Consider the following 27,428-nt stretch of genomic DNA (forward strand, 5'->3'; position numbering starts at 1 on the left):
ACTACTAAAATGTTTGCAACCACTTACGTCAGCACAATTGTTTCGTTTCCCACATTGAAGACGAAAATAAAATGAATAAATATTGTTTATTTACCTTGCTAGTTGTTGTCGCCAACCCAGCACGCGAACCACTAAGCTGACAATTGGGATCTTGGGTAGAAGTGCACAACCAATAAACGTGTCAATTTGAGTAGTTGAGGTCTAGTATTTAAAGTCATCCTCTGGTTGTGCTAATGTGTACTAAACGTAGTATGGCGGTCAGGGCCGCACAAAGTACCGGTACCCATCCCGAACTTATGAGAAAGATTTTTATTCATTTTTTTGAACATTTTACTTTACGTTTTCGTTTAACATGGCGACCTTGTCAAGTACACTTCGACTAGCACGTGCTGAAGCGAGGATGCTCTTTATATTTATTTTTGTTCGGTTTAAGCACAAAGCACATTTGAAATAGAGTTTTTTCTGATATTGAGTGCTTGCTGGAAGAGCACTCAGCCTTCTCGAGGACTCATAGAGGCAGAAGTTTCAATTATTAAATTTTCAGTTTACGTTATGTGCCACGATAATGTATCAATTTCTTTAAGTTTGGAATATTTATACATTTGCCAGGAATGAGGGATAAATAAATAGAGTTAAAGATGAATGCTTATCCGGACTCCGGAAATGAGATGCTGCTCTTCACAGGAAATTCACATCCTGAGCTTGCAAGGCTTGTTGCCAGGTAGGAGAGATTGGATTGATGGATTGATTGATCTCGTCTGTTTGATCTGTCATTTTATTGTTGTTTCTGTTTTATTTATTTACTTCTGCTTCTTGCGTTGAATGAAAAGTTGTTTTAGCTTTTACTAGAAGCAGAAAGATTAAATTTAATGCAACGATAACGAAGCAAAGTATTTTATCTTAAATTTTTCATGTCAAGTTTACATGTCATTATCTTCAATATAAAACTTTTCAAATTATACTGCATATGTCAGTTACGTGTCAAAATAATGTATCAAATTTTATAGAACTTTGTATCATACTATTACAGTATAATTTTACTATGTTGGAAGACTCCTCGTATCTCTGACATAGCGTTACATCGCAACAATGCAATACAATTTTTGTTTCAGTCGAATGTGTGCCAAGATTGGCACGTGCTCAGTTTTCCAGAAGCCAAACAAAGAGACACAGGTTGAAATCGGGGAATCTGTCCGTGGAAAAGATGTTTTCATTCTGCAAACTGGAAGCAGGTGAAGAGACATGGCTTAGCAATTATGAAAACATTGTCAGTAATTTGTAGTCTGATCTTTTATCCCAGTAAAGAACAAGGTATGTTTCTAACACTTGGGCGTTTGTCGGAAATGTTATTTTTTGCGTTTTAACGTTTTGGAAATGTTAATGTTATTTTATATGTAGTGTGTATTGGACACGTTACATTATGTATTCAACCAGTACACTCATTTTTAAGAAAAATTTGAGTTTTTAGTAAGCTTTTCGACACATATTTCATACTAATTTAAAAGTTTCTTATGACATTTCTTAATTTATCAATCATTCAATAAGCCAAAACCTAATTTTAAACTAAACTTCACTGGCATATTGCCAACTTGGCTGTTTTCAACAATGAAGAAAACAATGGATTTGAAGTTAACTGCAAAGTTTTGAACATAGTCAACGAATTTGTCACACATTGCAGTTGAAACCAACACAGCAAGCAACCGATTGCTCGCAAACAAATAAGTTTCTTAGCATTGAATTCGCCCAATACAAGAGAGTCTTAGGTTTTCAGAAATATGCTTCTGCAATTCCAACATGAAGCTTTCATATGTAAAAAACGAGTGAGCGTATGGGGTATCCTTTATTTTTGTCGGAATCAGCGCAAAGTTTCAATTAGTTACAGATATCACCATTGTTATTATTATCACAGAGATGTAAATGATGCAGTTATGGAGATGCTCATCATGGCATATGCTTGCAAGACATCGTCTGCCAAGAGAATAATCGGAGTAATACCTTACTTGCCGTATTCGAAGCAATGCAAAATGCGCAAGAGGGGCTCAGTTGTATCAAAGCTTGTGGCATCGATGCTGTGCAAAGCAGGTTAATTTTTTAACCTCTGTTAACTAAGTGCTACTGCACCAATTTTGTTTGAAATACATCAATTTACCTGACTAATTATATTCTGAAAGGTTGTCACAGTTTTGATTATTTAAGGTATTAAAAAAGCATTGAACTTTATATATAATCATGTTTTTATGACTTATTTTTTATTGTACTTTTCGGGAACTGTGTTTGTGCAACCTACAGTATGGAATGGATTAAACAAAACATGATCCTTATAAGATTTCATGTTTACATCTCATTGTTTCAATGTTTAAATGGACAGGTTTTGATCACATTATATCGATGGATCTTCATCAGAAGGAAATCCAGGGTTTCTTTGAAGTTCCTATCGATAACCTCAGGGCTTCCCCGTTCTTGCTGCAGTACATCCAGGATCAGGTTTGCTTGTGGCCACGTGGAGTAAATTATGTTGAATACTGGGTGAAAATTTTGTGAATGCTTGAAATGCTAGACTTTTATAATTTTAAGTTGGTAACATAAATATTTTAATCTAAGATCCCTGATTACCGGAACGCAGTGATTGTTGCAAAAACGCCGGCGTCAGCTAAGAAGGCACAGTCCTATGCTGAGAGGTTGCGGCTTGGCATCGCTGTGATCCACGGCGAACCACAAGACTTCGATTCTGATCTTGAAGATGGCCGCCATTCTCCCCCTCCGCCAGCAATATCGCCATCTGGTGATGGTATTGCAAGAAATGCAGCTGATAATTTGAAGTCTACGGAACCAGTTTCTTTGTCACAAGGTAAACCGCTGCCACTTGGTAGCGCTGTGCTGTAATCAGATAATCTAACGACAACTTCATTTAACAAAATGTCATAGTTCCACGTAGTTTAGGAGGATAATGTGATGTCTATTGCAATGGCAAAAATACATCATTGAAAGTGTTCTGTTTCCGTACAATGTATGCACAATTCCTACATGGAAGTTGATAATCATGTTCTAATCGCATGGATCAATATGATATGCGATTTATTTGATGTTGTTCACTGGTGTTCTTGCATACGCAGAGGCTGCTCGTGAAAGACGTTTGCTGCAGAACCGGACAATTTCGACTGGACACTTTGAGGCACTAGAGATCCCACGTAAACATTGATTTCTATTTAACGAGCTTGAAAAAATTGTTCTTTAAACATCTGAAACCTGATGACGCGATTAAAACGACATCAAATAGATCATTGAAAAGCTTGCACAATGCCAGTAAATTAGCTCCATGTTTCTATCACAGTGGGTTGCAATGCAAATGTTTGTTCGTCAGAAATATACTGATGTTTACGGGTGGGTGTTACTTGAAACCTGTTGTGATTACAGCAGCTTAGCGATATGTAGCAGATATTTTGCGGTTGCAACTTTTTTGTCAAATTGTACATATGGTTTTGTTTTGGGTCTTGGAACAATTTGTTTGAGAAACGCTGGCTAAGCATGAAAAATCCATATTTTAGTTCATAGCCAATTGATTGTGAATAAGCTATTGAGCAACCCAGGCCAAATTTAACACGGAATTGTTTTTATTGTTCATCCCAGTACTCACAGCCAAGGAAAAACCTCCCATCAACGTAGTAGGCGACGTTGGCGGCAAGATCGCCATCATTGTGGTAAGTGGACGGCATTTGCACCAACTCTATATGACGTCATTACCTCTTATTATCTGCAGGATGACATCATTGATGATGTAGACCCGTTTGTAGCAGCAGCTGATATTCTCAAGGAGCGTGGAGCATACAAAGTAAGATTGTGACTTTCGTCAGCGCCTTTGACACTGTGTCAACTATTGGCAATGTACAGCATGGTTGCGCTCATTTCAAGTAGTTGCGATCTTACACAGCATATCAATTGCTCGCCATAAATAGCTGCGTTATGTTAAGAAAATATACCTATTTAATTTTTGTCACCGTGTTCTGTCCAGCACATGGAACTTCCATTGGTCACTTGCAACCTAGCGCATCAATTCAATTTATTACCAACTTTAGATAAACACAACTTGTCGCACGAAATTATCTCTCCTTATTACTACAGTAATAAATTTATCACGAATAAAGTCTTTATAAACCAGGTTTACGTCATGGCCACTCACGGCTTGTTGTCGCTAGATGCTCCCAGGATTCTAGAACATTCTATGATCGATGAGGTAAGGGTGCTTTGTACTTCTGAGGTGTCATATTCTGCTTTACCGAAGCAACCAAACTCAGTCACGCATTTATATATTTAGCCCCGTTCTTGTAACTTCCCCGGTCTTTCATTTTTGCGGCAATAAGACCATAGATAAATGTAGAGCTTGAACCGTAATTGAGGTTCTGTAAAGAATCGATAACGACCGCGTTGTTTCAACCCCAATTTGCTTCACCCAATCGCCAGGTGGTTGTGACCAATTCCGTTCCTCACGAGCTCCAAAAGCTTCAGTGCCACAAGATAAAGACCGTCGACATCTCCTTCATCCTCTCCGAAGCGATCCGGCGTATCCACCACGGCGAGAGCATGAGCTACCTCTTCCGCGATATCTCCATCGATGATTGACGTATGTGTTACGTCATACGACTGACGTACTTGTTACGTCATAAATCGCTGCCGTCTTTTTTAAGATAGAAGATGAGAATGTTCATGTTTTCTTTTCCTAACCGCTGCGACCTATCCGCTGTAATGGTGCTTATTTCGTAACACTGCCATTGTCAAAAGCTTCCTGCTTACGTCAGTCTTACCGCCAGTTCCGTTTTCATTGTACAAAGTAAAACAAAGACAAGCGAGACGTTTCTTTTATGACTTTTTGGTGCAAAAAGATGGTGCGTGTAAAGACACGATGTTGTGTGCAAAAGCAATGACGTGAGGCGTTAATTTATTCAGAGTTATGTTTACAATAATCTTAATTCAGTAACAAACATAAACAGTAGCCTTCTAAAAAAACATGAATTTCCTACAGACATCTTATACCATGCTGGTAATCCTGTCCTCAATGTTTAAAAAATACAAACGGATTATATTTTTCAGTAGGTGCGTAAACAAAATGTGTCTAATCTTGACCTCGACTGATCGAGCCTTTATCCTGGTATCTATGACGTCATAATGCAATTTCCATCTGTCCCCCTCTCTACCTATACGTCATCAATATTCAACATTTCTAACAAAGCTTGTTTTACGTCAGAATGTGCACGTCATCGTTAAAGTAAGTCTGGTGCTTAATGTACAACATGAAGATCGAGTTAAAAGAAAACAACAAAAATTCTAGAGTTATATTCAGGGTTGCCATCGGTCTGGACTCAAAAATAAGGACGAACAGGAAACAAAAGAAGAACACTACCTTAAACAGTGCACAACAGGAGAAGGCAATCAATGTCCCAAAAATGAAAAAAACGAGATACTATTTGCGTGTTCTCAATTTTTGTATCTCTTTGGCACAAAATGATATACTAAAGGTGTCAAAATGCCCAAAATAGGAACCTATGCCCTAAAAATAAGACGAAAATAAGGACATTTCTTAGAAAAAAGGACAAAAATATTTTCTAAGACACGGACCTTCAAAATAAGGACAAATCTTAGAAATAAGGACGGTATGGCAACCCTGGTTATTACAAGAAAAGAACTCGTCATTAGCAAAGTATTAAGTTGGCCATTTACAAAGCATCCATGTTAATCCCCAGGCCAGAAGGACATAAAAGTAAGAAATTGAGTTAAAAATTGTAACTATAGGCTGAAAACAAAAACTAATGATTAAAACAATTAAGTCAACATTAGTAACTTCAAATAACCGCTTTAGATAAACAGAGTTGTTGTGCGACAATTCTAACCTTTTAACCCTATCCATACCGGGCTCGCGACTTTGCCATTTTCACTAGGTGTGGCCGACACCGCACACACATTTTCAATCGTTAATTACTCGAAAACTATACGTCGTAAACTGATCGCATTTTTACAGGTTTGTAGCAAAAACATCTGGCTTCATGTATACATCATAATTATAAAGCAAAAGAAAGTGAATTTAGTGTAAATTAAGTATTTCTAAAAGTGACACATTTCTAGAAATTCTTCTTGTTACGCCGCGCCCCCGCTGTGCGGAAAACCAGCTGACCGCGAGAAGAGAACGCAAGAGAACAGTTAGTCGAGTTAGTGGTGCGTAAATGAGTAAACGAAAACGATTCGCTTCAATGCGAAAAGAGAGAAAAATTATGAAAATATGACAATATCTCAAAAATTACAAACTCCAACTTTATAAAACAAAACATGGACAGATAGCTGAACATTTTTTAGGAAAAGTCACCAAATTTCAAGTTTCTACACCGAACAATGCAACTGTACGCCACGTTTTTCTGTGACTGTGTGCGGGAGAAGCCAAGCCTAGTGAAAATAGGGTTAACAATTAAATCCCTAATTCTGCTAAAATCGTCGCCAACCGAGGCACAGAGAGTTGTAATCACTAATTATTATTTATCCAGTGAAAAAAATGCGTTGAATATGTTTCGTGTATTCGTTAAACTTTTAACAACCTTCCATTTGTGAAAGCAAATTCAGTTCATCCTGTATTCTTCACAAAACCGATAAATACAGGTTTCTGGTGGTGTTCACACTCAATCAACGGCAGAAGCAGGTATATGCTGACGTCACAATGAAGAAAATCAACGCTAAAAAAGACAACGCGGCGTTTGTGGCCAACAAACCGACGGTGAGATCCTGTAGGAAATAGTGACGTCAAAATACTTTGAATTTTGACGCTATCAACACTGATCACAAACTTACGTTTCGAGCGGAGGAAACCTGGGATAATTCGAGTATGAACAGAGCGATGGAGAATATGGATCCAATAAATGTGAAATAATGGAGCCAACAAATCTAAAAATATCGACATCAAAGTTTCCAAATTTGTTACATCGCAGCAGAATAAGACTACGTCACAAAACTTACTATACCCGACGAATATGGTTTAACTCCAACTAACACACTCACAGCGCCACCGATAAGAATCTGAAATTCAAGTATATTTACATGATGTCAATAATTGGTAATTGTGACGTCAAAATGCATAGCCTCTCACTTACCCACAACCCACACCAAACCCCCTCCCCCAGGTTCAAGGTGACCCGATCCGAAAGTGGGGTATCTGGGTTGCACTCCACAATAGTAGTTTGGGTTCCCTCAAAGTGACGAGTGCGACCCCTGGATGTGCATAAACTCGTGCGACAATCGCGCACTTTAATGCAAAACTGCACCAGGCCCAGTGGGATGAGCACCGCCCCAGCCACCACACAGGACAAGCCTACAACCACGTTTATGAACCTGGGGACGAAAAATTTGCTTATAAAAAATTATGACGTGGCGGCTAATTGAATATTTGTGACATTGAATTTACCCGAAAATTTTGGCGATTTGCTGGAATTCTTCGCGCGAAGACTTTGCTTTTTCAACCTCGATGGTGGTTCCGTGTAAAGATGCCAGCTCAATGTCATTTGCTTTGTTTCTAAGATTTCCACGTCCAGGGCGCGCTGGTGGTCGAGCTGGTGCCATGTTAAAAACTTTATTCTAAGAAGTTAAACTCAGTGACAACAAAATTGAAGCAAAACGACTCAATAACAATAAACTTGTTGTCTGTATATGACAAAAATATTAACGTATAAGTTTGTTTTAAGCAATGAATTTGCCAGAGTGCTATCAACAAATAACACAGAAGTTGTGTTTATTTGAAAGAATTGAGTTGAACATTAAATTTTGTGTATTACAGTGTATCAAAAGGAATTGTTAAAAGTTTTATTTTAAACTTTACGCTCTCCATCTTGGTGGCTTGCTGATATTTGGCGGTGCCTTTCTTGCCACAGACCAAGTGAGTGGTCCTCTCTGTGACCTGATAGAAGCGAAGATAAGTGTTTGAAATGACTCAAAAGTGCTCTTCACACTTTTTCACATGGAAAGTAATATGAGGACGTTTCACAAGTAGGTATGTTAACATTTGTGAAGTTTAGCATTGGATTGAAACTTGTACTCTAAATTTAGCAAGTGGCTCGTTGGTCTAGGGCAGCGTGGTCCAACTTCTTTTCATCGCGGGCCAAAATCAGAAAATTTTTTTATCTTGCGGGCCAATGTTTTTAAATTAGAACTGAAGAGCTTAGCTATTTAGCTACTTAGCTATTAAATGCTGATCAATGTGACATCTGCGGTCGAGGTTCTTCCTCGACAATAGCGACTATCAAAGCTGACTATCAGTTCGTGGGCCAAAAAATCGGTGCTCGCGGGCCAACTTTGGCCCGCGGGCCTGCAGTTGGACCACGCTGGTCTAGGGGTATGATTCTCGCTTTGGGTGCGAGAGGTCCCGGGTTCAAATCCCGGACGAGCCCATTCGATTTTGCACTGTACAATTATCATATAGGACCGCATTAGTTGTTGTTAGAGTTGTTAGCACGTTCTGACAATAGCAGTGCGGCGGAAACCAACCGGTACCTGGATCTTAGATTTTGCGTTTGCTTATTTTCCGAATCTACGAGAGGGGCTACCTACGAGAGGGGCTACCTACGAGAGGCCGGAATAATGGCTCCATTGTCAGGGGAGGAGAACCAAGTATGACTTCTTTTCTGCAAAGCGCAGCAGGTTGGATGTCAGCAAAGATGAGGAAGTTGTCAAAAGGTCTGGGATGCAAGCATCAAGCAATACAGCAGCACGCGAAATACCGTTCGCATCAGTTTCGATGAAATTGGTAGGATTCCTCTCGACAAATTAGAAAAGACGCTCTCGGGGAACTGTGAGTTCTCAAATCATATCTGACATAACTGTGAAATTATCGTTATCACCAAAGTAGCCAATAAGTTAAGTAAGGTAATATTTCAAGCATAACGCGTTTGAAATATTCGCTCGAAACCGCTGCAACCGCCTAGCGCACAATTAAATATGGCGCACATATTAGTTAAGTGCTCAGATTTAAGATTGAATTCGAAACCTTGTACAAGTCTCCATCTGTCCCCACCACTTATACTCCTTCCATGGTAAGTCGCCTTCAGTGGAAACGAATCGAAATTTCGCCGAAAAGAATTAATTCGGCCGAATCGGCTAAAAATGACCAAAGACGATTTTCGCATTTCGGCCAAATTCATTTCCTGATTTTTCCTGACTTTGAATTCGTCAGGATTTGTAGAAAATGCCTTCATTGCAGGTGAACTACAACAACCGTGGATAAGGTTTTTATGGCAAGTAACAGAAAATCTAAGTATGTCAGTTAGGCGTACGTACTGTTCTATGGCGAGTTACAACAAAATGGAAACGTCTAACTTTCGTATCTCTTTATGTAGACGTATATTAGCTGCGACGTATAACCAATGTTTCGTTCACTTTTGCGTTGAGAACACTTGCATCGCTGAATTATAAATAGCTTGGTTCCTTTCCCGAATATTCGGATGGATCGCAAAATCACGATTCGGCACGACCCTTTCGTTTCCTGTTTCTTTCGTTTTGTTCCAATGTCCTGGTCTTATGACGTCACAACCCACTGACTGCTGTTCTTTGATACTAACTATGACCTCACAACGCCTGCTTTGTGTCATACGACGGTGAACCAATGCGGGAAACTGCAAATGTGACCAGTCGTCAAATTGAAGGAGGCGCCGCATAAAACGCTTCTCAGTCTTTCCTATTCCTAGATTGAAAAATAAACTCTCTTTGCAGTAAACGCAAGTAAAATTCCTCATCGTCAGAGTTTTTGGCCAACCGTGTCCAACAAATATTTTTACGGTTCAAATAACTTTTGGTCTTTCAAGCAGGTGACGCAGAAATGAGTTGATACAATGAAGTCATGCGTAAACAAGTCAGAGGTATACAATTAAACCTATGCAAGTGAAGCATGGCCTGTTTCAATGTTGGCACGAAACAGCTACAGTCTAATTAGCGCACACTAAAAAATATGCCACAAAGGCTATCTTAACATTCCTGGAGAGCCAACTCTCAACGGATAATTTCCGCGGCGGATTTGCTGCAGTTTAACTCCGTTCCGGTCCATGATATACTGCGGAAAATAACCGTTATTTAATCCGTTCCCATTAATAAGCATCGACAGCGTTGTTGTCACTTACCCGTTGACTGTACATGCCAGGTCCTCTGATGGTCAATCTCAAACATCCCTGGCTACAACAGCTACATACTGACGTCACAATCAAAAGGATCATCGACAAGAAAGACAACGCGGCGTTTGTCGCCATCAAACCGACGGTGAGATCCTGTAGGAAATAGTGACGTCAGAATGAATGGGTTTTGACGTCATTAACATTGATCACAAACTTACGTTTCGAGCGTAGAAAACTTGGAATAACTCAAGTGAGAACAGAACGACGGAGAATAAGGATCCAACGATTGTAAAAGCAAGAAGCAATTTACTCTAAAAATATCCGGACCAACGTCAAAATATTTGCTTAGCATTATTTCATCACAATAAAACATGATTACGTCACAAAACTCACTATGCAACACGAATGTGGTTTAACTCCAGCTAACACACTCACAGCGCCACCGATAAGAATCTGAAATTGCAAATTTTTTATTTATCAATGCTCGGGATCTGTGACGTCATAAGCCTCTCACTTACCCACAACCCACACCAAACCCCCTCCCCCAAGTTCAAGGTGACCCGATCCGAAAGTGGGGTATCTGGGTTGCACTCCACAATAGTAGTTTGGGTTCCCTCCCAGTGATGAGTGTGACCCATGGATGTGCATAAACTCGTGCGACAATCGCGCACTTCAATGCAAAACTGCACCAGCCCCAGTGGGATAAGCACCGACCCAGCCACCACACAGGACAAGCCTGCGACCACGTTTATGAACCTGGGGACGAATCATGAGTGAGAAGGTTAAATAATTGTATCGGTTGATAATAAAATTTAAACTTTAAACTCGCAGTTTCCAAAAAAAACTTGTCCTCAAATGTTTCAATGCTCTTTTGATTTTGCTTGAAGTTGGAACTTACCCCAAACTTTTTGCAATTCGTTGGAATTTCTTGTGTGAAAGCCCGACTTTTTTCACGTTGACCGCAACTCCGTTTTGTGTGAAGGTCGACTCACTAGCGTCAGCTTCGTTTGAATGCTGTCCACGTGGTAGTTGTTGGTTTTTATCCATGTTAAAAGCTTAACCTTCAAGCAAGTTAATCAAGTATGAGCCGTATAATAGCTTACAACAGGCAAGCCTAAAACATGCAACATATTTAACGCATTAACTACTGCTTAACCACAAAACAAACCGCAAAATTATTTCCCCGGCATAATCTACTTACTGAAAGATGTCTATTAGTGGTTAATTATTCAATTAGTTAATGACAGATGTCAATTCTTATGCTCGTTCCGACAGGTGAAACTCACTATAAATTACCAAACCAGTCCAATAAGGAGATAAACAAAGTGGTCGAAAAATGCAGAAATGCGCAATTTGTCACTTTTTTTACTTGCGGGGCATTTCTGTTTGTCCAAGTTGTCCTATCTTGTTCGTACTACATTACCGATGAATTGATACTGAGACCTGATTATAACACTTTTCAAATGACGCTGACTATGAATGAGCAGATGCCTTTGCCTCGAATTGATTTCAACCCAATGCCACCGTATGAGACCAAATGTTTCCATCTTAATTATAAAACTTTTGGAGACTTTAAAAAGAACGCATAAAATTCTTTGCTTTCCATCACTTATGGCGTAGCTGAGTTTATTTCTTCAACTACAAGACACGAGTCACGTATTTTACGTTACAAATCGTGACTAGAATGAATTGACTCAATTGAGCCAGTTTGAAGCGCCCTTATAACCAAGAAGTAATTTTGATCTCGAATATTTTATGAATTAAAAATACGCTCTAGGAATGTCGTAGTTGACGGTTGACGTCACCAAAACGAAACTTAACTAATTAACAGGTTTGCAAATTAATTAATTATTGAGTGTTAACTTTTTTTCCATCCGGTGAAGGAATTTTTGCGAGGTCTAAATTTCAAGTAATCTTTACGACTTGAAATACATAATCCATGCATCTAATGCGGACATTGCGAACAATAGAGCTAAGACAATAGAAAACATATTTATTATTTTGATACTTCGGTCGAAACCACAACAATTATTATCACTGTAATTAAGAAATAACAGTGCGACGACGTTAGTAGCCTACGGCAGTTGAAGAGAAAAAACAACTACAAGGAACCGACGAATTCAAAACAAAACGACAATAGGCGAAATGAAATAAATGAATGAAGTAAAGTAAACGAAATGAAAGTGAACGAAATGAAGTAAATGGACTACGCGATATGCGAAAGTTGTAGTTTGTATGTTTGATGCTTTTACGTTAAGTTTCCGATCTTGACGATATTTCCGGTTGAAGAGATATTTTTTGTTACTTCGATATTTTAAACGATTTTAAATCAATTAATTTTGCTATCAATTTTAAATTTATCCAGTTACCAAAAAACGTTTAAAAAAGTAGACAGCATATAAGAAACGTGAAAGGAATTATATTACGAGTGCCACATAGGCCTATTCAATCAGGCCAGAATAAAAACTGTTAACAATTGCCAATCTTCGCTGTATGTTGAAAAATAATAAACTGCTTTCTAGCCTGCCACTTCCACGCTGTGAGATACAAAAGTAAGTTTCTGTTTCTTAAATAAACACAGCCATAGAAAAACTTTTTTAGAGTGCAAAGCGATACGACGTAATGGAATTTTACGGTATATTCTACAGACTTAACTCAATCATCTATTCAAGCGAGGATGACAGATTTTACGAGTTCCACAAATAGTTCGCAAAACTATATTGGCCGTTAGAAAATTTTTTCTGTGACAGCGAAGACTTACAGTGCGATGGCGCATGAACTTCGCAGAAACTGATGTAAACAAAATAACCGACGATTTTTTTCCGTAACTTGGAAAAACTTGTGACCTAATAAAAATAGTTTTTACACAGTCAATATCATTTTATTTAGAACACGCATCAAGCTTTGCTCTTGCTCAAGAGTTTAGTGTTAAAGCTGCTGCAGATAGCTGTGTCCAGCATTCCAGCAATTTGAAACAAGTTTTGCAAAAGAGAACAACAAATAATATTGTCCTGAACAATTGCAGCGAATTCTCCTTATTCTTTAGATACGTTTGCACTAACTCACTTGAGCTAAACAATATTCTATACTTGTATTAGTCACCTGACTGGCTGACCTGTCATGCGTGACCTCCTTCTCAGCGCAAAATAGAAAACAGTTCTATTTTCCGTTTTTTTTTAAAAAAACGAGCAAAGATATCAAAGACACGCCAGCGTAAAACTACGAGCATCAAAGAAAAACACAAAATTCAAATTACATCTTACAATAAAAGTTATATTGGATGAGTTGGCAGTCGAACAAAAATGCCCTGATAAGCTGGTGGAAGATCAACTTTCAATGACGTCATCGACAAAAATTTGAGTACAACTGGAACTTTTTGTTCTTTCTGTCCGTCTGTAAAATGCTAAGGCTTCATTTCCTTGCTTTTTCTCATCATTACATATTCAAATTGAACATCATTGACTTGTACTGTGCTCAATCAAGCGAATCCAGGTCGCTATTGTCTTCGTCATAATGCATTTCATGATCGAGTAGGTCGGCCATATGATCGAACTCCTCTTCTGAAGATGATGATGAATCATCATTGTCAGGCGTCGAGTCATTGTCTATCGTATCAAATTCACCTTTGGTGACCCCACTGAAAAGAAAACACAATGAACCTAGCATGGGGTGGACCTAACATTGTTAAAAATCTTATCAAGCTCCATCTGTGCTTTAACTGATAGCTAACTACTATGTAACAACTCGCTTTTCACTAATGCTGTAGCTTAATATTTCATACTGACAACATTGAGTGACCCACCTTGGGTAAGGCTGGCTGTCGTCACTAGATGATGACGTCACGTGATCAACAATTGTTCCCAGGTTGTTTTCGTCATCACTGCTGAGAACATCATCCACCTAGTGTTGAAAGCAATGTGAATCAGGACATGTTCGAGAACTTGTCGACGATTAGCAAAAGCAAACAAGCGCTGTAAGCATGCACCGGAAGTGACGTTGGTATGCGTATAACTGAGACATCCGTGTTTAGCGTTTTTAAAGAGTCTTCGCTAATAACAGTTTCAACGGATCTAAATGCAATTCGTCTGTTGCGCGTTATGTACACTTTGCGCTTAATTGCTTCTCACTATGATAACTACCACCTGACAATCAACACTACAATGAAACAATGCACACAGTTCCCACATCCTGTGCGCAAAGTTGATGCAGAGAATGAAATTATTGCCAAGAGGCTGCACGATCTAGATATTTCAATTCTTCATCATCACGTGTCCAACTCACCTCTTTGTCCATATCCTCGATGTCGCTCGTCGATAAACTGTATCCGAAGCTCATCACCTCGGCCATGCTCGGCTTCCGAGATCGAACTAAATCAAATAGACATCATATCATCATAGTAGAGTCAAAACTTAAACTACTAAAACTTATAAAATAATTTATTCTTCAAATGGCATCTACCTGCAGATGCTGAAGTTTCGCCTTCTTCAGGATGTGAGGTAACGGATTCAGGAAATGAGGTCACAAGTTTAATCGGAATCTGCAGCGGGATGACGACGTCGGGATCTGTGAAAACAGAAACATGACGTTCCATAAAATTTCTCAAAGACTTTAACTCGGGTATTCAAAGTTGTCTAATATGCCATGTTTCATCATTTTGTCTTTGGTACAATAAGAGAAAAATACCAAACGTTGTCTAACATCCTAATACTTTACAATTATTTCTTATTGTAATGAGTAAATCCACAACAACATCCTGCTCCACCTTTCAGTGAAGAGTAAAGTGGGCCTCGGCGATCCTGTTTTTTCCTCTCCTCAGCAATCATCGCATATCGAGGATCTTTCGTCTTCTTCACCAACTTTCCGGTGGTCGGGTCATAAGTACGCAGCGATGGATTGTTGGAGTCGTCGTTCTGTGCTGTTGGAGCGACACAAAAATATGATGGTCACGCGTACATGAGATTCAAATTATTCAAAACTTCTCTTTGTAACTTTGCTTAATCTCTGTTCATACAAAAGCGATCGTTTTATAGGTAATATTGTTGAGCTATTAAATACATAGCCGTTGGTTTTTATTTACCTCTCGCAACAGGGGGTGTCCCCTCCCTACTACTGCATCTGCTGTTGGACTCATTTCGTTTCGCGACCGGGAATAATGCCTCGGCTACTTTCTCCCATCTCTCCGAGCATGCCCATAACCAGTCAATCGCCACAAACTTTACGCTTCCCATCTTGGCGGCTTGCTGATATTTGGCGGTGCCTTTCTTGCCACAGACCAAGTGAGTGGTCCTCTCTGTGACCTGATAGAAGCAAAGATAAGTGCTTGAGATGACTCAAAAGTGCTCTTCACACTTTTTCACATAGAAAGTAATATGAGGCCATCTCACAAGTAGATATGTAGCATTTGTGAAGTTTACCATTCTATTGATACTTCGACACATAATTAGCAAGTGGCTCGTTGGTCTAGGGGTATGATTCTCGCTTTGGGTGCGAGAGGTCCCGGGTTCAAATCCCGGACGAGCCCGCTTATTTCTTTTACAGAAAATTACCTTTTCATCGATGGTTGCACCGAGTTGCCTGGCAACGACGTGGGCTTTATGCTGATGGACCTTGAAGTTATTGGGGATGACGGCAGTGAGGACAATGTAGCAACCATATAAGACCTGTGATGTAACAGACGTTTGTTAAGAGGTAATCTGAAAATTAAAATGTTGATCCATACAAAAAAAGTGTTAATGTTACAAGTTTAAAACGTTAGGATTTACCGTTGCTTAATTTGCAGCTAAGATCTACAGCAATGGTTCCCAAGTTTTCCTACCGGCAAACCGCAAAACTACTTTCTCACAGACACTTAAAGTCAAAACTTAAGTCGTTTACGAGAAATTAAAATATAACTCATGGAACCCTTGCAGACTCCAGCTTGGGAACCACTGGCTCATGGTTTATGGGTTTAGTTATATAAGATTATGATGGTAAGGTTGAAATAAGGTTTTTAAATACATAGAGACAACTTTAAGAAGATGAAAAGGCTGTCACCTTGCTTCTGAGGAATGGAACGATGCCTCTAATATCCGGTGGATGCTTCAGGTCGCCGCCGACAAACTTGTCGTAGGCTTCGTAGTAGGTTGCATGGACTTGTACCAGCACGTCTTGGAGGTATTTGAGATAATCGTCATTATCGTGAACATCTGCAACTTAAGAAAATTGGAATTTCTGGTATTGCGTACTTTTAGAGAATCCGTTCGCAAAAGTTACAGTTTGCAAAATAATTTCTTGTAGATTGATTGAGAGCAAAGAGCCGGCAGCACAAGTCATGCTTAATTTTGCTCAACGTCAGAATAAAATCATCTACCTTTTGGTTCTTTGTTAAATCCCGAAGTAGAAGGTGGAACTTCATCTAAACATAGACAAGAAATAACTATCATCCGAACTTTAAGTGGTAGAATAGACTTAAGTGGTAGAATAGATAAGTTACTTCATTCTTGTTTGCACAAAACACGTCACCCGTACTAATAACAGATCAACAGTCACAGTCACTAATAACAGTCACTCTTACAACTGGTGTAGAATACTTCCTCGCTTCAATCAATGTTAAAAAACAATCCAAAGAAGTGCAATCATATTATGAACTTTCAATGTTATAATTGGACAAACGAGGGCAAAAATCTGACAAAATCCAAACCTTCTCCTGTTTGCAGCAGTTTTTCTTTGTTTTTGTCGTCTTCTTCATCACTTGCGCGAGTCGGTGCTGATGTTGGTTGATCTTCATCCTCGATCGTCTTCTCTTGATCTTTGCTCGGGACTTCTTCTCCGATTATTTTCCTTTTTTCATCATCGACACAGTCGATGCTGTTATCAATCGTTGGATCCTTCTCATTGGAGATGTTGCAAACATCATTTTCAACGCCATTGCTGGTTGCCGAACTCGATAAATTTGAAGACTGTGTTAAATTTTCAGATTTTTGAAGTTTTTTCGAAGCTGATGGCTGCTGAGAGAAGTCTTCTTGTGTAGCTTCATTAGCGCCACCTATTAACAAGCAGCGACATTGGTTAAACTGAACATGGACGTCTCTTGTTCAGACATGATGTTTGAAGAAACTGAAAAACTTCCTTTAGAATATAATACAAATACAAAAAAGAGTTTACCATATCACACAATATCATGAAAAATATGCAAGTAACTGCTATGATACTTATTGAACGTTGGTGTTAAATTCATATGCTTATTATATGTTATGTTTTTCTTGTTTACACGTCACATCATTGTGACATAACAGCATGGTAAACTGATAATGAGATAAATCAAACTGAAAACTATCAACGTCGTACCAAAACGCATACTTTTGTTTGAAGTAACAACTTTTCCTTCATCATTTTCATTTGCTGATTGTGACTTTTCCGATTGGTTGGAATCTTTGTGTATTTCCTCGACATTGGTTGATGATGTTGTCTTTTTGACATCATCGACTTTGTCACATGACTCGTGATTGGACGTTTTCATCATCTTACACGAATGGGAAGGGTCTCCGGATTCTTCGCCTGACTTACGTTTTCTTGGGGATCCCTGAAATGTTTTACCACTAAATAGAGGCATATAACTACAAATGACATCTTATAATTATTACATGCATCACTTTTACTTCATCGGCAACAAAGGATACCAGTGAGCAGTAGAAAAAGATATTCACTGGTGTCAACATTTTATCTCAGATCATCTTCAAATTTAAAGTCAATTTTACAACTTTCAAAAATTAAATTAAATTGACTGACAAACAAATGAAAAAGTTTTTTTTTCTGAAACAAAGAGTCCAACTCACAGTGCTTCCGTTCTTTCCTCCATCTTTACTCGCTTGCAATTTTGTTTCAAACTTATCTGGACTGTTAATGTCGCCAGACCCTGAGTCATCATGACAAAAAATTATTTCTCTAACATTCGACTTACGCAGGTGTCAGATTACGCACAACACCAACCAACTTACAATACTTTCAAAAAATATTATCCTGTCAAGACCGTGCCCCATTGAGTTGCTATATTTCTCATTTGTATGTAGACAATTATAGAAAATTACCGGGAAAGTAGGAATATTTCTTGACGAGAACCAGGTTTGGAATGGTGCTCCATACATCGTCTCGATCGTCAATAACACAAACCATCGAATCACCGCATGGAAAAAGATGTCTAAAAAAGCACTGGTTAGAAAGTGTAAAACCTTTTCTATTGTCACGCATTTTCTACTGAATTCAAGCCACTCGCAAAATCAGTAGATACGTTATAGGTTATATGTGTAGTAAATGTATTGTATATACTTATTCAGGTTATTCAGGTATATACGTCAACATTAATCACACAGCAAACTGTTAAAGATATTGTTGGCTCCATTATAAATTGATGAATTTTACCTTAAATTTCCAGATTTTCTCATCGGATTAATGCATTCGTCCCTGGATAAGATGCGATGTGCAAAGTACTTTCCTTGCGGGTCAATGAACTCCGCTATTTTATGAGCATATTGTCTTGATCCGAAAGTCACGATCTGTAACTCAAAATGTTTTGCAATTTCCTCGAGAAAATCTCGGCAGTGCGGTCTCAGCTTCGTATAGAGAGTGGGTTCGTTTTTTTGGAGTTGAAATGTGTAAAAATCCTGCATCGCAAAAACAATTTCATACGTCGACAACATTAGAAAACACAGTGTTCAGTTTATAGGCTGGAAAGTGTAGTTACTTGCAACAGCACACAAAGAATTTTTAAGCATGAAGCGACCATGGACTGCAATGTGTGTAAGACAAGAGATTTAAACCTATTTCCACACAATACCTCATTATTCTTGCATAACGAGGAAAACAACTGGTTCTGTGTCGTGTGGATGAGAGTCTGGTCCAAGTCAACCAGGAGTACCAGCTTCCTCATCTTGTGAAGACGAGCTTTGTCCTGGTTCCCGAGTTCCTCTGCTTGCTGCAAACATAGAAACAAAACAACCGTTCCTTTTGGCTTACGTACATAAATTTTATGTTTCAACTCAACTCATTCTCCGATCTCTTCAATTTAACCAATTCATTCAAGATAAAAAAAAATCGAAACAAGAAATACTGAAAGCAATAAAACCATGATAAATCCTTGCCTGTTCACTTATCCTCAGCTCAGGTATGTTGGGGACCATGGAAACTGTCGCGCATTTGTCTGTACTTTGCTCTTTTTCTCTGAAAATGAAAGATTTATTTAAACTATAATCAAATCAAATAGTCAACAAAGCAACAGATTTTAAAACTAGAAACTGGACTCGATTTTGCCAGAAATTCACAGCAACAAAAAAATAAAATCCGTATTGAAGTGTCAAACATTTTCACTTACAAACGTAGATCCTGGCCGCAGTCAGCGCACATGTCCTTCATCACGACCGGATGACTGCATCTCTCCAACTCAACCAAGATACTCCTGGAATGCAATTAACAAACAATGACTAATAACAAATTTAAAACATATGAAACTCCGTAAGCCGCTTGTATTTAGGAGTTGCTTTGCAATAAGCAGGGTGTCAGTTTGACAACTGTTCAAATGGATTAAATTTTCCCATAAATGAATGACTTTGCTTCACGGTATTCAGTTCTTCAACAAAAAACAGTCAATTTATTTCTACATGTTATGATGTATATACATTTTCCACACACCTACACATGAATAGTTCAAAATAAATTCATTGCATCATAACAAGGATATGTAAAAACCAACAATTATAAACAATGTTTTTGTGCTAGTTGTCAGCATTAGCCCTTATTCCTACGGAATTCTCGTGCAGATCTGATGATGTTACAATGTTATTTGTGCTTTATTTCGTGTGTTTAACAATAAGCGCTGTGCTATATTTTGGCCATGTTTAGTATACACAACACACTTCTATTATGATACGTTATTATAATACCCTGGTGTGGCAACTTGACCAACTTGAAACAAGATTTTCTTCACACGACCAACATTTTTCGATCGGAGTTGTATCTCTTTCGTTTTTATTTCCGAAGATGGGTCTTGGATATGACGACAAACAACTAAAGGCACTCCGAACTTTACCAAATCATCTTCCTTTATTAGCCATTCAAGCAATCGAATCGGTTTCCCTTCTGGTACTTTCACCTCTTCCATTTCTTCCTTAAGCCGATTTATTGAAAACTTAGCTCAGCATTCTATGGGTGATAGTCTGGATGAGCGATCAAAAAAAATTTCAGTTTTTACAATTTACCTTTTTGCCATGCATTACAAACAAGTACGAAAGAAAAATAAATTAAGCTATTTAGGTAACCAACAGTGCAAATTTGACACATTTTCGTTTTATTAGTAAATGAAGGCCCAGCATGACATGTGAAATATTACATATTACACATGTGAAATATTACTAGCTAGCTAATAATCACAATGTGCTTTTCTCTTTTTCGCAGCAGACATTATTTGTTGAGGCTATTAGGAAAACAGTAATTAACTTTTAATCTAGTTACATGTTTTCCACAGGTTTTAGCAATATACGTGAACCTGCAATTAACAGACAGTTAACAAATGAAAACAAACTCGCATCACTTATGTTAAGTCGTATTGCGTCCTTGAAACTAAAACGTGCATTTTTTGTGCGAGCATGGGTTGGAATCCAACCAGCTGACTATAGCAGTCAGTTCTGACTACCTTAAATTTAACATCTTATTTATGACATACGAAACTTAGATTCAGCTTTCACATTTTGTTGGAAATTATCGTTTCATCGTTAATAATAATGAAATAAAGCTTGAACCTCTGTATATAACTTTTCGCTGACTGAAGTGTGACTTAGATATCCTTCGAACACTCACTGTGAATTATTCAACTATTGTCCAAGTGATAATTGCTAAAGATAATTGTTAGGGTAGTGAAGGATTTTCGTTATAAATACAAATAGTCTTGCATTCTCAATATGACGTAAGAATTAACGCTATGTGATTGGGAGGTTACTGGTTGTGTTTTCCATATGTTTGCCGTTATAGCTGTAGTTAACCTTTACTTAAGATGGAAAAACATCAAGAAGTGGATTGCTAGCGCTCCAAGTTAACCAGGCTAATAGAAAAAAAATACTGAAACTATCACTCAGTCCACATTTATTTCATTACAATATGCGGTCCATTATATTTTGCTTGAAGACCCACATTTGGGCCGCGGCCCTCTGTTTGCCAACCGCTACTTTACACCTTTACAATACTTTTAGTGTAGCTCGCTTTGGGGGGACCCCCGAGAACTTCCAGCTCGCGCTTCAAAGAATTTTCAAGCTGGGCAAAGTTAGGCTACGCTCAACCCTTCGTACTGAAACAAATCGTAACTGGCCTGTCAAAAATCAATGCCTCCTTGAAATATAACACCTTATGGAACATTCATATACGCAAAAGTAGGACAATTTTCCTTGTTTGACGACATATAATCTGCAGCAGCCATTAAATTTTTACTACTGTCCTTCAGCCGATCAGCAAGAAGAAAGACCAGACCTACGTGATTCATTGTTATTGCAAACGTTTGTGGTAGTTTTACCACAAAAACATAATATCAGCGTTTCATATCGTTTATTTTTGCTATGAACTGAGGCGAGCAAAAATATGGTGCAAATCATTGTTACAACATTAAAACAACAAATGCTTACGCAAAACTCATAAACTATAAAAGGCAGCTTAGTTATAAAAGTTAAAAATGTACACGAAATTTACCACAATTGTAGTAATAAAATGACAATTTAGCATCAGCAAAAGACCCATATACATAAATAAAAATGATATCTCAAAAATTTATTAAAAAAATCAAATACTTTTTAGGATGAAAAACCTAATTGAAATCCGAAAAATCTTAGAAATTAGATAACGCAACGTTTACAATATGCGTACGGTTACAGTAACCTCTACGGTGACGTCGTTTGCGGCCATTTTTAGTTAGAGTGCCATGGTGTTTTGAGTAAACTTCAACTGCAAAATTTTAAAACATTTTGATTTGCTTGGAACGTAGCAACGGATATTTGACCAGCAAGCTTCAGTTCACGACACAACGCCAAAATATTTATTTTTGCACGCACAGTCTGTTGTCAAAAACTGTCTTTTTAAGTCAGTTTAGCGATTTTTTTCTGAACCTGAGACCCATTTTTTCAATAAACGTTTGGCTGTTGTACAAATGAAATGCAAACTTTAGTTATACCGCACCATGTTTATACGTTGAACTTAACTTCTAAAGTTCTGTTAGTTGGACAGTTCACGCTAGAATTTTTATTTTTTGTATTTTCAAGATGTGCATTTTCAACTGCAGAGTAACCCATAGCCGTTTTTAGCAAGACCTTTCGTATGCCAAACAACTCAAGTGTTGTTGTGGTTCAATTGGTAAGTGCAGGTGTGCAAAAATGCTTTGGCACACTGAAAGTGCACTCGTGTATAAGCAGTTACACCGTTTGAATTGTTCAATCTTTGAATCAATTGAACATTTGAATACACAAGTTTTGTCCAAATGTCATTCGTATACTTTTATATCATTACATTATTATATTATATATCATTATACTATTAATTATAATTCACTTGAAGTTTTAAAAAGCATAGTAACTTGTTTTCTGATGTGTTACATTTACCATTGGAGTCTGGTGATGAATCCAATTGCTTTCTGTTATAATTTTGTGTTTTTTGCAGATTACAAAATAATTAAGCCATAACCAGTTTTTTTGTTCAAATAATTCGTCTAAAATAAACCTCGATTATGGAGCAAGGCGACACTGATCGAACTTCGGAACTTTTCAACGTAGGATCCAAACTGGAGGGTATGTCGGATGAGGAGATTCAAGAGCTTTATCAGAATCTACTCACTTCCAATGATTCAAACACTCCTCCGGCTTCAGAACACAATTGGAGCAAGATCAAACCGACACCTGGATGCTGCATAAAGACTAAAAACACAAAAACAAACGAGAAAGTCTTCATAAATATCTGCACATCGAGTAGTGTGCCTACTCCAGATAGCATCACTGAAGAAAAGCTCTTAAAGATGCTTGATAATCTGGAAAACCCCAATCAAATGGTCGATTACAAAGTTCCCATGAGTGTCGGGCCCCCACATGCTGAGATTGATAATAAAGGGAATGGATGCACCGCTTATGATGTCATAATCAGTCCAAATTATTTGCATACCATCAACAATAGCAAGATATTTTTTGGTTTTTTTATGAGTATTGTGTTTGAGGCTTTGCTGAACAAACACGAGGTTGATTTGGAGAGGAAGTGGATTTTATTGAAGACGAAAAAGTTTTTAGGCAGTTTGGATAACCAGGCCGTCAGAAAACAAACTCTCATCCAAGAACTTCCTTCGTCAACTAGCCCACTCGTATCAGAAGTTGCCTCTGCTAAGAAGCCAAAATTTGAGATTGTGAAAGAACCAGAAAACGATCCTGATTTCCTCATTGCTGAAATAAAGCTGCCTGAAATTAAAAGCGCAAAATCAGTCATCGTCGATGTTGGAAAGGATCGTCTTGTTGTTTGTACTCGGCCTAAATTGTACGAGCTCGATATTTTTCTACCTTACAGCTTAGTACAAGAAGAATGTGGCTCCCAATTCAATATTCAATCACATATTCTCACCATTACCATGCCTGTCTTGAAACACTGAAAACGACTGGAGTTTGACAATTTTGAAATTATATGAGAATTTTACAAATATAGTTTTTATTTTGTATTTAATATTTGCATCCACTTGCATGTACTTTCGTTCAATGTCTTGCACTCAAGAAAGAATAGAAACTTCGCAAGTTACAGATAAACGTCGATCGTATGAATGATAGATAGTGAGCTAATAATTATAAGTGACTACTTGTAAATAATTAGTCATGAATTTAGGAAACCATAAATGCATGGTGTTACGAGAACATAAGTAGACCGGGAAGTAGTGAGCATATCACAGGTTTTTAAAGAGTTTTTATTCAAACACAATACAAACAATAAAGACCAAGCAATAATGTATGTGATGAGATCAGTTAAGATTTGAAAAATCACGCAAAAACACAGACGATTGTCAGAATACAAAGTGTAGTTGCTTAATTTCAATTAAAACCTTCTAAAATTTCTTTATAAATCAAGCTTTGGCTCCAAGAAGAGTTGCTTTGGTTGTTGTAAAATTGACAATAAAATGAGATGGATGTTTTATGAGGCTGATGGCAGCAGTGTTGGTTCTTGTTACGTCATAAAGTACTCTTTGCATGTTTCTCATAATGATTTAATAGATGCTTCTTGTAAACTAAAAATACAAAATGAATTCCAGTAAATCACCCAAAAACATTACATACTTAAAATGAACATATCAAATAAAATAGCGTATTCTAATAAGATCCCGGTATATTTTTATTCTTCAAAGCAGTCCTTTATTTTCCCAATAGAATAATGTTGCTAAGAGTTCATAAATAGCACTTATAAATTTAAACAGCAAGTCTTAGTTGACAAGCCGCCTTATAATCTACTACCTGCTTGTGAAGACCACATGTCTGCCGCTTGAACGTTTAAAGGACTTTCATTATTTGGTTCTAAATAAGGAAGAAACGCAAATGAATAGATCCCAGTAAATTAGTTCATTTATCGCTTTGTTTTAGTAATTTTTCCAGAACTTACTAAGTTTCGTGTAAATTTATTTGATCGAATTCATTGACAACCATTTGCAAATACCTCCTAATAATGATTGGATAGACAACAGTATGGTGCGGACTTCATACAGCGCTGACCACTTTTCTTTTAAAATGTCAAGACAGATGTTGCCATGCTCGTCAACATTGGGGTGAAAGCACGGTGTGTGAAAGCGAACAGTAGGGGGCTCATAGGGGTATGCGCTTGAAAATTCAAGGGTTAACCTGTACTTCAACCCTTCATAAACCTGAAACAATATCATGCCTGTTATTAGTTAGTCAGAGAAAGTAAAACAGTTTGTTTTATGGTTAATTATATACTGAGAACCCTTGATAAGATCAAAAAAAAGTACAAATTCTTTTAAATATTCACAAGATATTGTGACACCAGAGATTTTCAATCCTATAAAACAAAGAACAGCTACATACAACTTACATTTTAGATTTTACCAGAAGTTTTACAAACAATAGTTTATTAACATAACGGAAGCATAACAATCTTAAATCAAAGACACATATAGATTAATTATATACCGTATCTTTAGGCCCCTCTATCGTACCAACCCAGTGAAATAGATTGTCGCCTTCCGGAAATGCAGAAACGCCTTTTTCTGCTGACATCTAAATCACATGATAAAAACGGGTTGATTTTCTCAGATGATTACTTATGAAGTCACAACAAAATATCAAATACTTTAACATTGCAAGTGGCTCTAACTTAGAACTACCAACATTATGACAGACTGCCAGTGTGGTATAGTTTGTAGTAGATTTGTAAATACAGTAGTATTATGCAGTATGCAATATTCCATCAAGATTTTTTCCGCACAAAGCAAAGGGCTAGGCACAGTGTGGTATCTATTATTCATATGTACACAATTGCAAACTCATCAGTCTGGGCTACAACAGCATAGATTCCAATGATAAAAAATTTTAATGATCCGTACCATTAGCCCCATGAGTTCTTGCTGCAACCTGAAAATAATGAAAGAAATTTTAAGCAAACACGATATCATAATTCAGTTAAATTGCAATTTCTTCATGTACATGGACATAATGATCCATTAGAACAACTACTCTATATTTGAGTGAAAAGTTTGCAAAATGAGGAGCTGAGATTCTTTTCACAACAAATATGAATGTGGATGCATCCAACTTTCCAATCATAAATTAAGTGTAATCTAATTATGATGCATTCCAAATTATATATAGATAGATAAGTGTAACTTCCATCCAAACCAGGCGAATAAACTATTATACAATAAATGCTTATTGTTCATTTATTAAATCAGCCACACTTTGCAAATTTTATACTGGGAAAGTATAAGGAAATGTTCATATTTTCAAACTTCAATTTTACCGCTTCTTAACTGAAACAGAATCTTTTTTCGTTGCTGTGGTATCTTTTGCTTTTCTGGAGTTTGCTGAGTTTACCACAACTGTAGCAGGATTGACATTCTGCGATGACATTTTTAATTAAAACTGTAAGTTGGCGAGTTGGTGAATCAGCAGACCAGTCTGTCTGATGTAGGTCTATGAATGAAAAAAATTAAAAGAATCGTTTATTAAAAAGATCTAATTTCCATCATTGAAGATTTTGAAAAAAGTATAAATTATAGTAGCCGGTGACAAACAGTCTTAGAAAACAACAATCAAACAAAATGCGTAACTATCACATTTAATAAAACTTGGCAAATAAAGCAACACATATCCTAGCTTCCTCCAACACATACAACATATATCTAAGCTAGTCAGTCGAATTTTCATTTGTCTGTCAATCACCAATTTACAATGAAAGTGCAATTTTTCTTTTTGGTGATCAACAAGAAACATAGTTTTGGATTTTGTAGTCATGCTAATCTTCCATTCAAATGGCACCAATTCAGACATTGTAAGATAAATCCTGCACATTTTAAGCCCTCAAGACATTGAGCGTTTGTGACTTTTTCTCATCTGTTAACTGCCAGTGAGACTTTGTTTTAATTGTGCTGTAAGTGTTTAATTGTCAGCGCTACACTTTTTTCCCATAGGCCTAGTAGATAACAAAGAAAAATAATCGCGTGGGGCAGTGCTAATTTTTTTAACTGTTTGTTAAATCGAACCTAACAATCAAGCTGCCAATTGAACAGTGATCGAATCAGACGGTGTTTAACCCTTCGTGGTAACCTTTCCTTTTGAGATAAACTGTAGGCTAACATTAATGTGTGGTTTAATTGGTCAGTCACGAAGTTAGTCAGTTACAAATACGAAGTTACGAACGCGTCTGCGTGGAAAGTCTTAACGTATAAACTTCCATAACATGCGCAAAAGCAGCAAAGAAGCTGACAAACAACGTTATTCTGCAAATGAAAGCGGCTGGTCTAGACTAAGCTTTATGCTCTTGCCTGTTCCTCAGCGCCAGCTGGTCCCTCAGTTTTAAACGCAACAATGAGATTGGCGATTGACCAATGAGGAAGTGTCATACCTGAATGAATACAGGTACCACGGAAACATAGTAAACAATTCCTGACAAATCAAAATCTTTTAATTGTCGAGTTCTTTGTGTCTTTCAAAATTGCAGCATTATACAATTATTTTATTATTTGCGTTATTAATTGCCCTTTTTATATTTTGTATATTTTTTAAATTATTTCCAAGTTTTTATTTGCAATACACTTTG

At 37.5% G+C, this 27,428-nt stretch overlaps 6 protein-coding genes and 1 non-coding gene across 11 annotated transcripts; 3 read left to right on the forward strand and 4 right to left on the reverse strand.

The window, feature by feature from the left end:
- The first annotated feature begins 566 nt into the window (after positions 1 to 566).
- Positions 567 to 4,846, forward strand: LOC143451402 (phosphoribosyl pyrophosphate synthase-associated protein 2-like). The gene is made up of 10 exons (XM_076951906.1): positions 567 to 721; positions 1,113 to 1,232; positions 1,910 to 2,082; positions 2,369 to 2,484; positions 2,602 to 2,848; positions 3,114 to 3,188; positions 3,628 to 3,698; positions 3,758 to 3,829; positions 4,157 to 4,231; positions 4,459 to 4,846. The coding sequence occupies exons 1-10, from the start codon at positions 639 to 641 to the stop codon at positions 4,615 to 4,617; spliced, it is 1,191 nt and encodes a 396-aa protein (XP_076808021.1). The 5' UTR covers positions 567 to 638; the 3' UTR covers positions 4,618 to 4,846.
- A 64-nt stretch (positions 4,847 to 4,910) lies between these two features.
- On the reverse strand, positions 4,911 to 9,682 carry LOC143451404 (uncharacterized). Of its 2 annotated transcripts, none has more exons than XM_076951909.1 (5): positions 7,439 to 9,682; positions 7,128 to 7,365; positions 6,999 to 7,053; positions 6,829 to 6,921; positions 4,911 to 6,762 (listed from the first exon to the last, which is right to left on the reverse strand). In XM_076951909.1, exons 1-5 carry the CDS (start codon positions 7,591 to 7,593, stop codon positions 6,605 to 6,607), a joined length of 699 nt encoding a protein of 232 aa, XP_076808024.1. In that variant the 5' UTR covers positions 7,594 to 9,682; the 3' UTR covers positions 4,911 to 6,604. The 2 variants fall into 2 exon arrangements, with proteins under 2 accessions (XP_076808024.1, XP_076808025.1); XM_076951910.1 differs by having other exon boundaries at positions 6,994 to 7,053.
- Positions 9,683 to 9,798: 116 nt separating this feature from the next.
- LOC143451403 (uncharacterized) lies at positions 9,799 to 11,381 on the reverse strand. The gene is made up of 6 exons (XM_076951908.1): positions 11,029 to 11,381; positions 10,649 to 10,886; positions 10,524 to 10,583; positions 10,349 to 10,441; positions 10,140 to 10,283; positions 9,799 to 10,072 (listed from the first exon to the last, which is right to left on the reverse strand). Exons 1-6 carry the CDS (start codon positions 11,175 to 11,177, stop codon positions 9,983 to 9,985), a joined length of 774 nt encoding a protein of 257 aa, XP_076808023.1. The 5' UTR covers positions 11,178 to 11,381; the 3' UTR covers positions 9,799 to 9,982.
- A 1,891-nt stretch (positions 11,382 to 13,272) lies between these two features.
- Positions 13,273 to 20,370, reverse strand: LOC143451401 (RNA polymerase II subunit A C-terminal domain phosphatase-like). Of its 4 annotated transcripts, XM_076951903.1 has the most exons (19): positions 20,045 to 20,370; positions 19,477 to 19,560; positions 19,247 to 19,325; positions 18,943 to 19,080; positions 18,528 to 18,769; positions 18,197 to 18,306; positions 17,945 to 18,024; positions 17,457 to 17,691; positions 16,810 to 17,154; positions 16,480 to 16,524; positions 16,164 to 16,321; positions 15,677 to 15,790; positions 15,208 to 15,427; positions 14,893 to 15,045; positions 14,589 to 14,693; positions 14,412 to 14,497; positions 13,933 to 14,030; positions 13,594 to 13,767; positions 13,273 to 13,523 (listed from the first exon to the last, which is right to left on the reverse strand). In XM_076951903.1, exons 1-18 carry the CDS (start codon positions 20,260 to 20,262, stop codon positions 13,605 to 13,607), a joined length of 2,673 nt encoding a protein of 890 aa, XP_076808018.1. In that variant the 5' UTR covers positions 20,263 to 20,370; the 3' UTR covers positions 13,273 to 13,523; positions 13,594 to 13,604. The 4 variants fall into 4 exon arrangements, with proteins under 4 accessions (XP_076808018.1, XP_076808019.1, XP_076808017.1 ...); XM_076951904.1 differs by having other exon boundaries at positions 13,273 to 13,767; positions 16,164 to 16,315; XM_076951902.1 differs by having other exon boundaries at positions 13,273 to 13,767; positions 20,045 to 20,369.
- On the forward strand, positions 15,580 to 15,651 carry Trnap-ugg (transfer RNA proline (anticodon UGG)). The gene has a single exon. It is a non-coding gene; the product is annotated as a tRNA-Pro (tRNA).
- Positions 20,371 to 22,084: 1,714 nt separating the features above from the next.
- LOC143452545 (PIH1 domain-containing protein 1-like) lies at positions 22,085 to 23,766 on the forward strand. Its single transcript, XM_076953561.1, has one exon. It carries the CDS (start codon positions 22,864 to 22,866, stop codon positions 23,764 to 23,766), a length of 903 nt encoding a protein of 300 aa, XP_076809676.1. The 5' UTR covers positions 22,085 to 22,863.
- A 288-nt stretch (positions 23,767 to 24,054) lies between these two features.
- LOC143452546 (ubiquitin-conjugating enzyme E2 C-like) lies at positions 24,055 to 27,376 on the reverse strand. Its single transcript, XM_076953562.1, has 7 exons — positions 27,154 to 27,376; positions 26,130 to 26,302; positions 25,717 to 25,744; positions 25,304 to 25,390; positions 24,813 to 25,017; positions 24,614 to 24,673; positions 24,055 to 24,390 (listed from the first exon to the last, which is right to left on the reverse strand). The coding sequence occupies exons 2-7, from the start codon at positions 26,237 to 26,239 to the stop codon at positions 24,335 to 24,337; spliced, it is 546 nt and encodes a 181-aa protein (XP_076809677.1). The 5' UTR covers positions 26,240 to 26,302; positions 27,154 to 27,376; the 3' UTR covers positions 24,055 to 24,334.
- Between the last annotated feature and the right edge of the window lie 52 nt (positions 27,377 to 27,428).

The sequence above is a fragment of the Clavelina lepadiformis genome, chromosome 4 (assembly GCF_947623445.1).
Source record: "Clavelina lepadiformis chromosome 4, kaClaLepa1.1, whole genome shotgun sequence".
Classification (NCBI taxonomy): Eukaryota; Metazoa; Chordata; class Ascidiacea; order Aplousobranchia; family Clavelinidae; genus Clavelina; species Clavelina lepadiformis.

Excerpts from the sequence above, each read along its gene's own strand:
- LOC143452545 (XM_076953561.1), top strand. The coding sequence starts at position 22,864 with ATGGAGCAAGGCGACACTGATCGAACTTCGGAACTTTTCAACGTAGGA.
- LOC143451403 (XM_076951908.1), bottom strand. The coding sequence starts at position 11,177 with ATGGATAAAAACCAACAACTACCACGTGGACAGCATTCAAACGAAGCT. Across the intron at positions 10,442-10,523 it reads AACCACATTCGTGTTGCATA|AGTAAATTGCTTCTTGCTTT; the intron begins GTGAGTTTTGTG and ends GGATATTTTTAG. Across the intron at positions 10,073-10,139 it reads CTGGCATGTACAGTCAACGG|TATATCATGGACCGGAACGG; the intron begins GTAAGTGACAAC and ends TATTTTCCGCAG.
- LOC143452546 (XM_076953562.1), bottom strand. The coding sequence starts at position 26,239 with ATGTCATCGCAGAATGTCAATCCTGCTACAGTTGTGGTAAACTCAGCA. Across the intron at positions 25,391-25,716 it reads AAGAACTCATGGGGCTAATG|ATGTCAGCAGAAAAAGGCGT; the intron begins GTACGGATCATT and ends CATGTGATTTAG. Across the intron at positions 24,674-24,812 it reads TATCCAATCATTATTAGGAG|AACCAAATAATGAAAGTCCT; the intron begins GTATTTGCAAAT and ends TTCCTTATTTAG.
- LOC143451402 (XM_076951906.1), top strand. The coding sequence starts at position 639 with ATGAATGCTTATCCGGACTCCGGAAATGAGATGCTGCTCTTCACAGGA. Across the intron at positions 1,233-1,909 it reads ATTCTGCAAACTGGAAGCAG|AGATGTAAATGATGCAGTTA; the intron begins GTGAAGAGACAT and ends TTATTATCACAG. Across the intron at positions 2,849-3,113 it reads ACCAGTTTCTTTGTCACAAG|AGGCTGCTCGTGAAAGACGT; the intron begins GTAAACCGCTGC and ends TTGCATACGCAG.
- LOC143451401 (XM_076951903.1), bottom strand. The coding sequence starts at position 20,262 with ATGGAAGAGGTGAAAGTACCAGAAGGGAAACCGATTCGATTGCTTGAA. Across the intron at positions 18,307-18,527 it reads AGAAAATCTGGAAATTTAAG|ACATCTTTTTCCATGCGGTG; the intron begins GTAAAATTCATC and ends GTGCTTTTTTAG. Across the intron at positions 13,768-13,932 it reads GACAGCCAGCCTTACCCAAG|TGGGGTCACCAAAGGTGAAT; the intron begins GTGGGTCACTCA and ends TTTTCTTTTCAG.
- LOC143451404 (XM_076951909.1), bottom strand. The coding sequence starts at position 7,593 with ATGGCACCAGCTCGACCACCAGCGCGCCCTGGACGTGGAAATCTTAGA. Across the intron at positions 7,054-7,127 it reads GGGTTTGGTGTGGGTTGTGG|ATTCTTATCGGTGGCGCTGT; the intron begins GTAAGTGAGAGG and ends CTTGAATTTCAG. Across the intron at positions 6,763-6,828 it reads AGGTTTCCTCCGCTCGAAAC|GATCTCACCGTCGGTTTGTT; the intron begins GTAAGTTTGTGA and ends TATTTCCTACAG.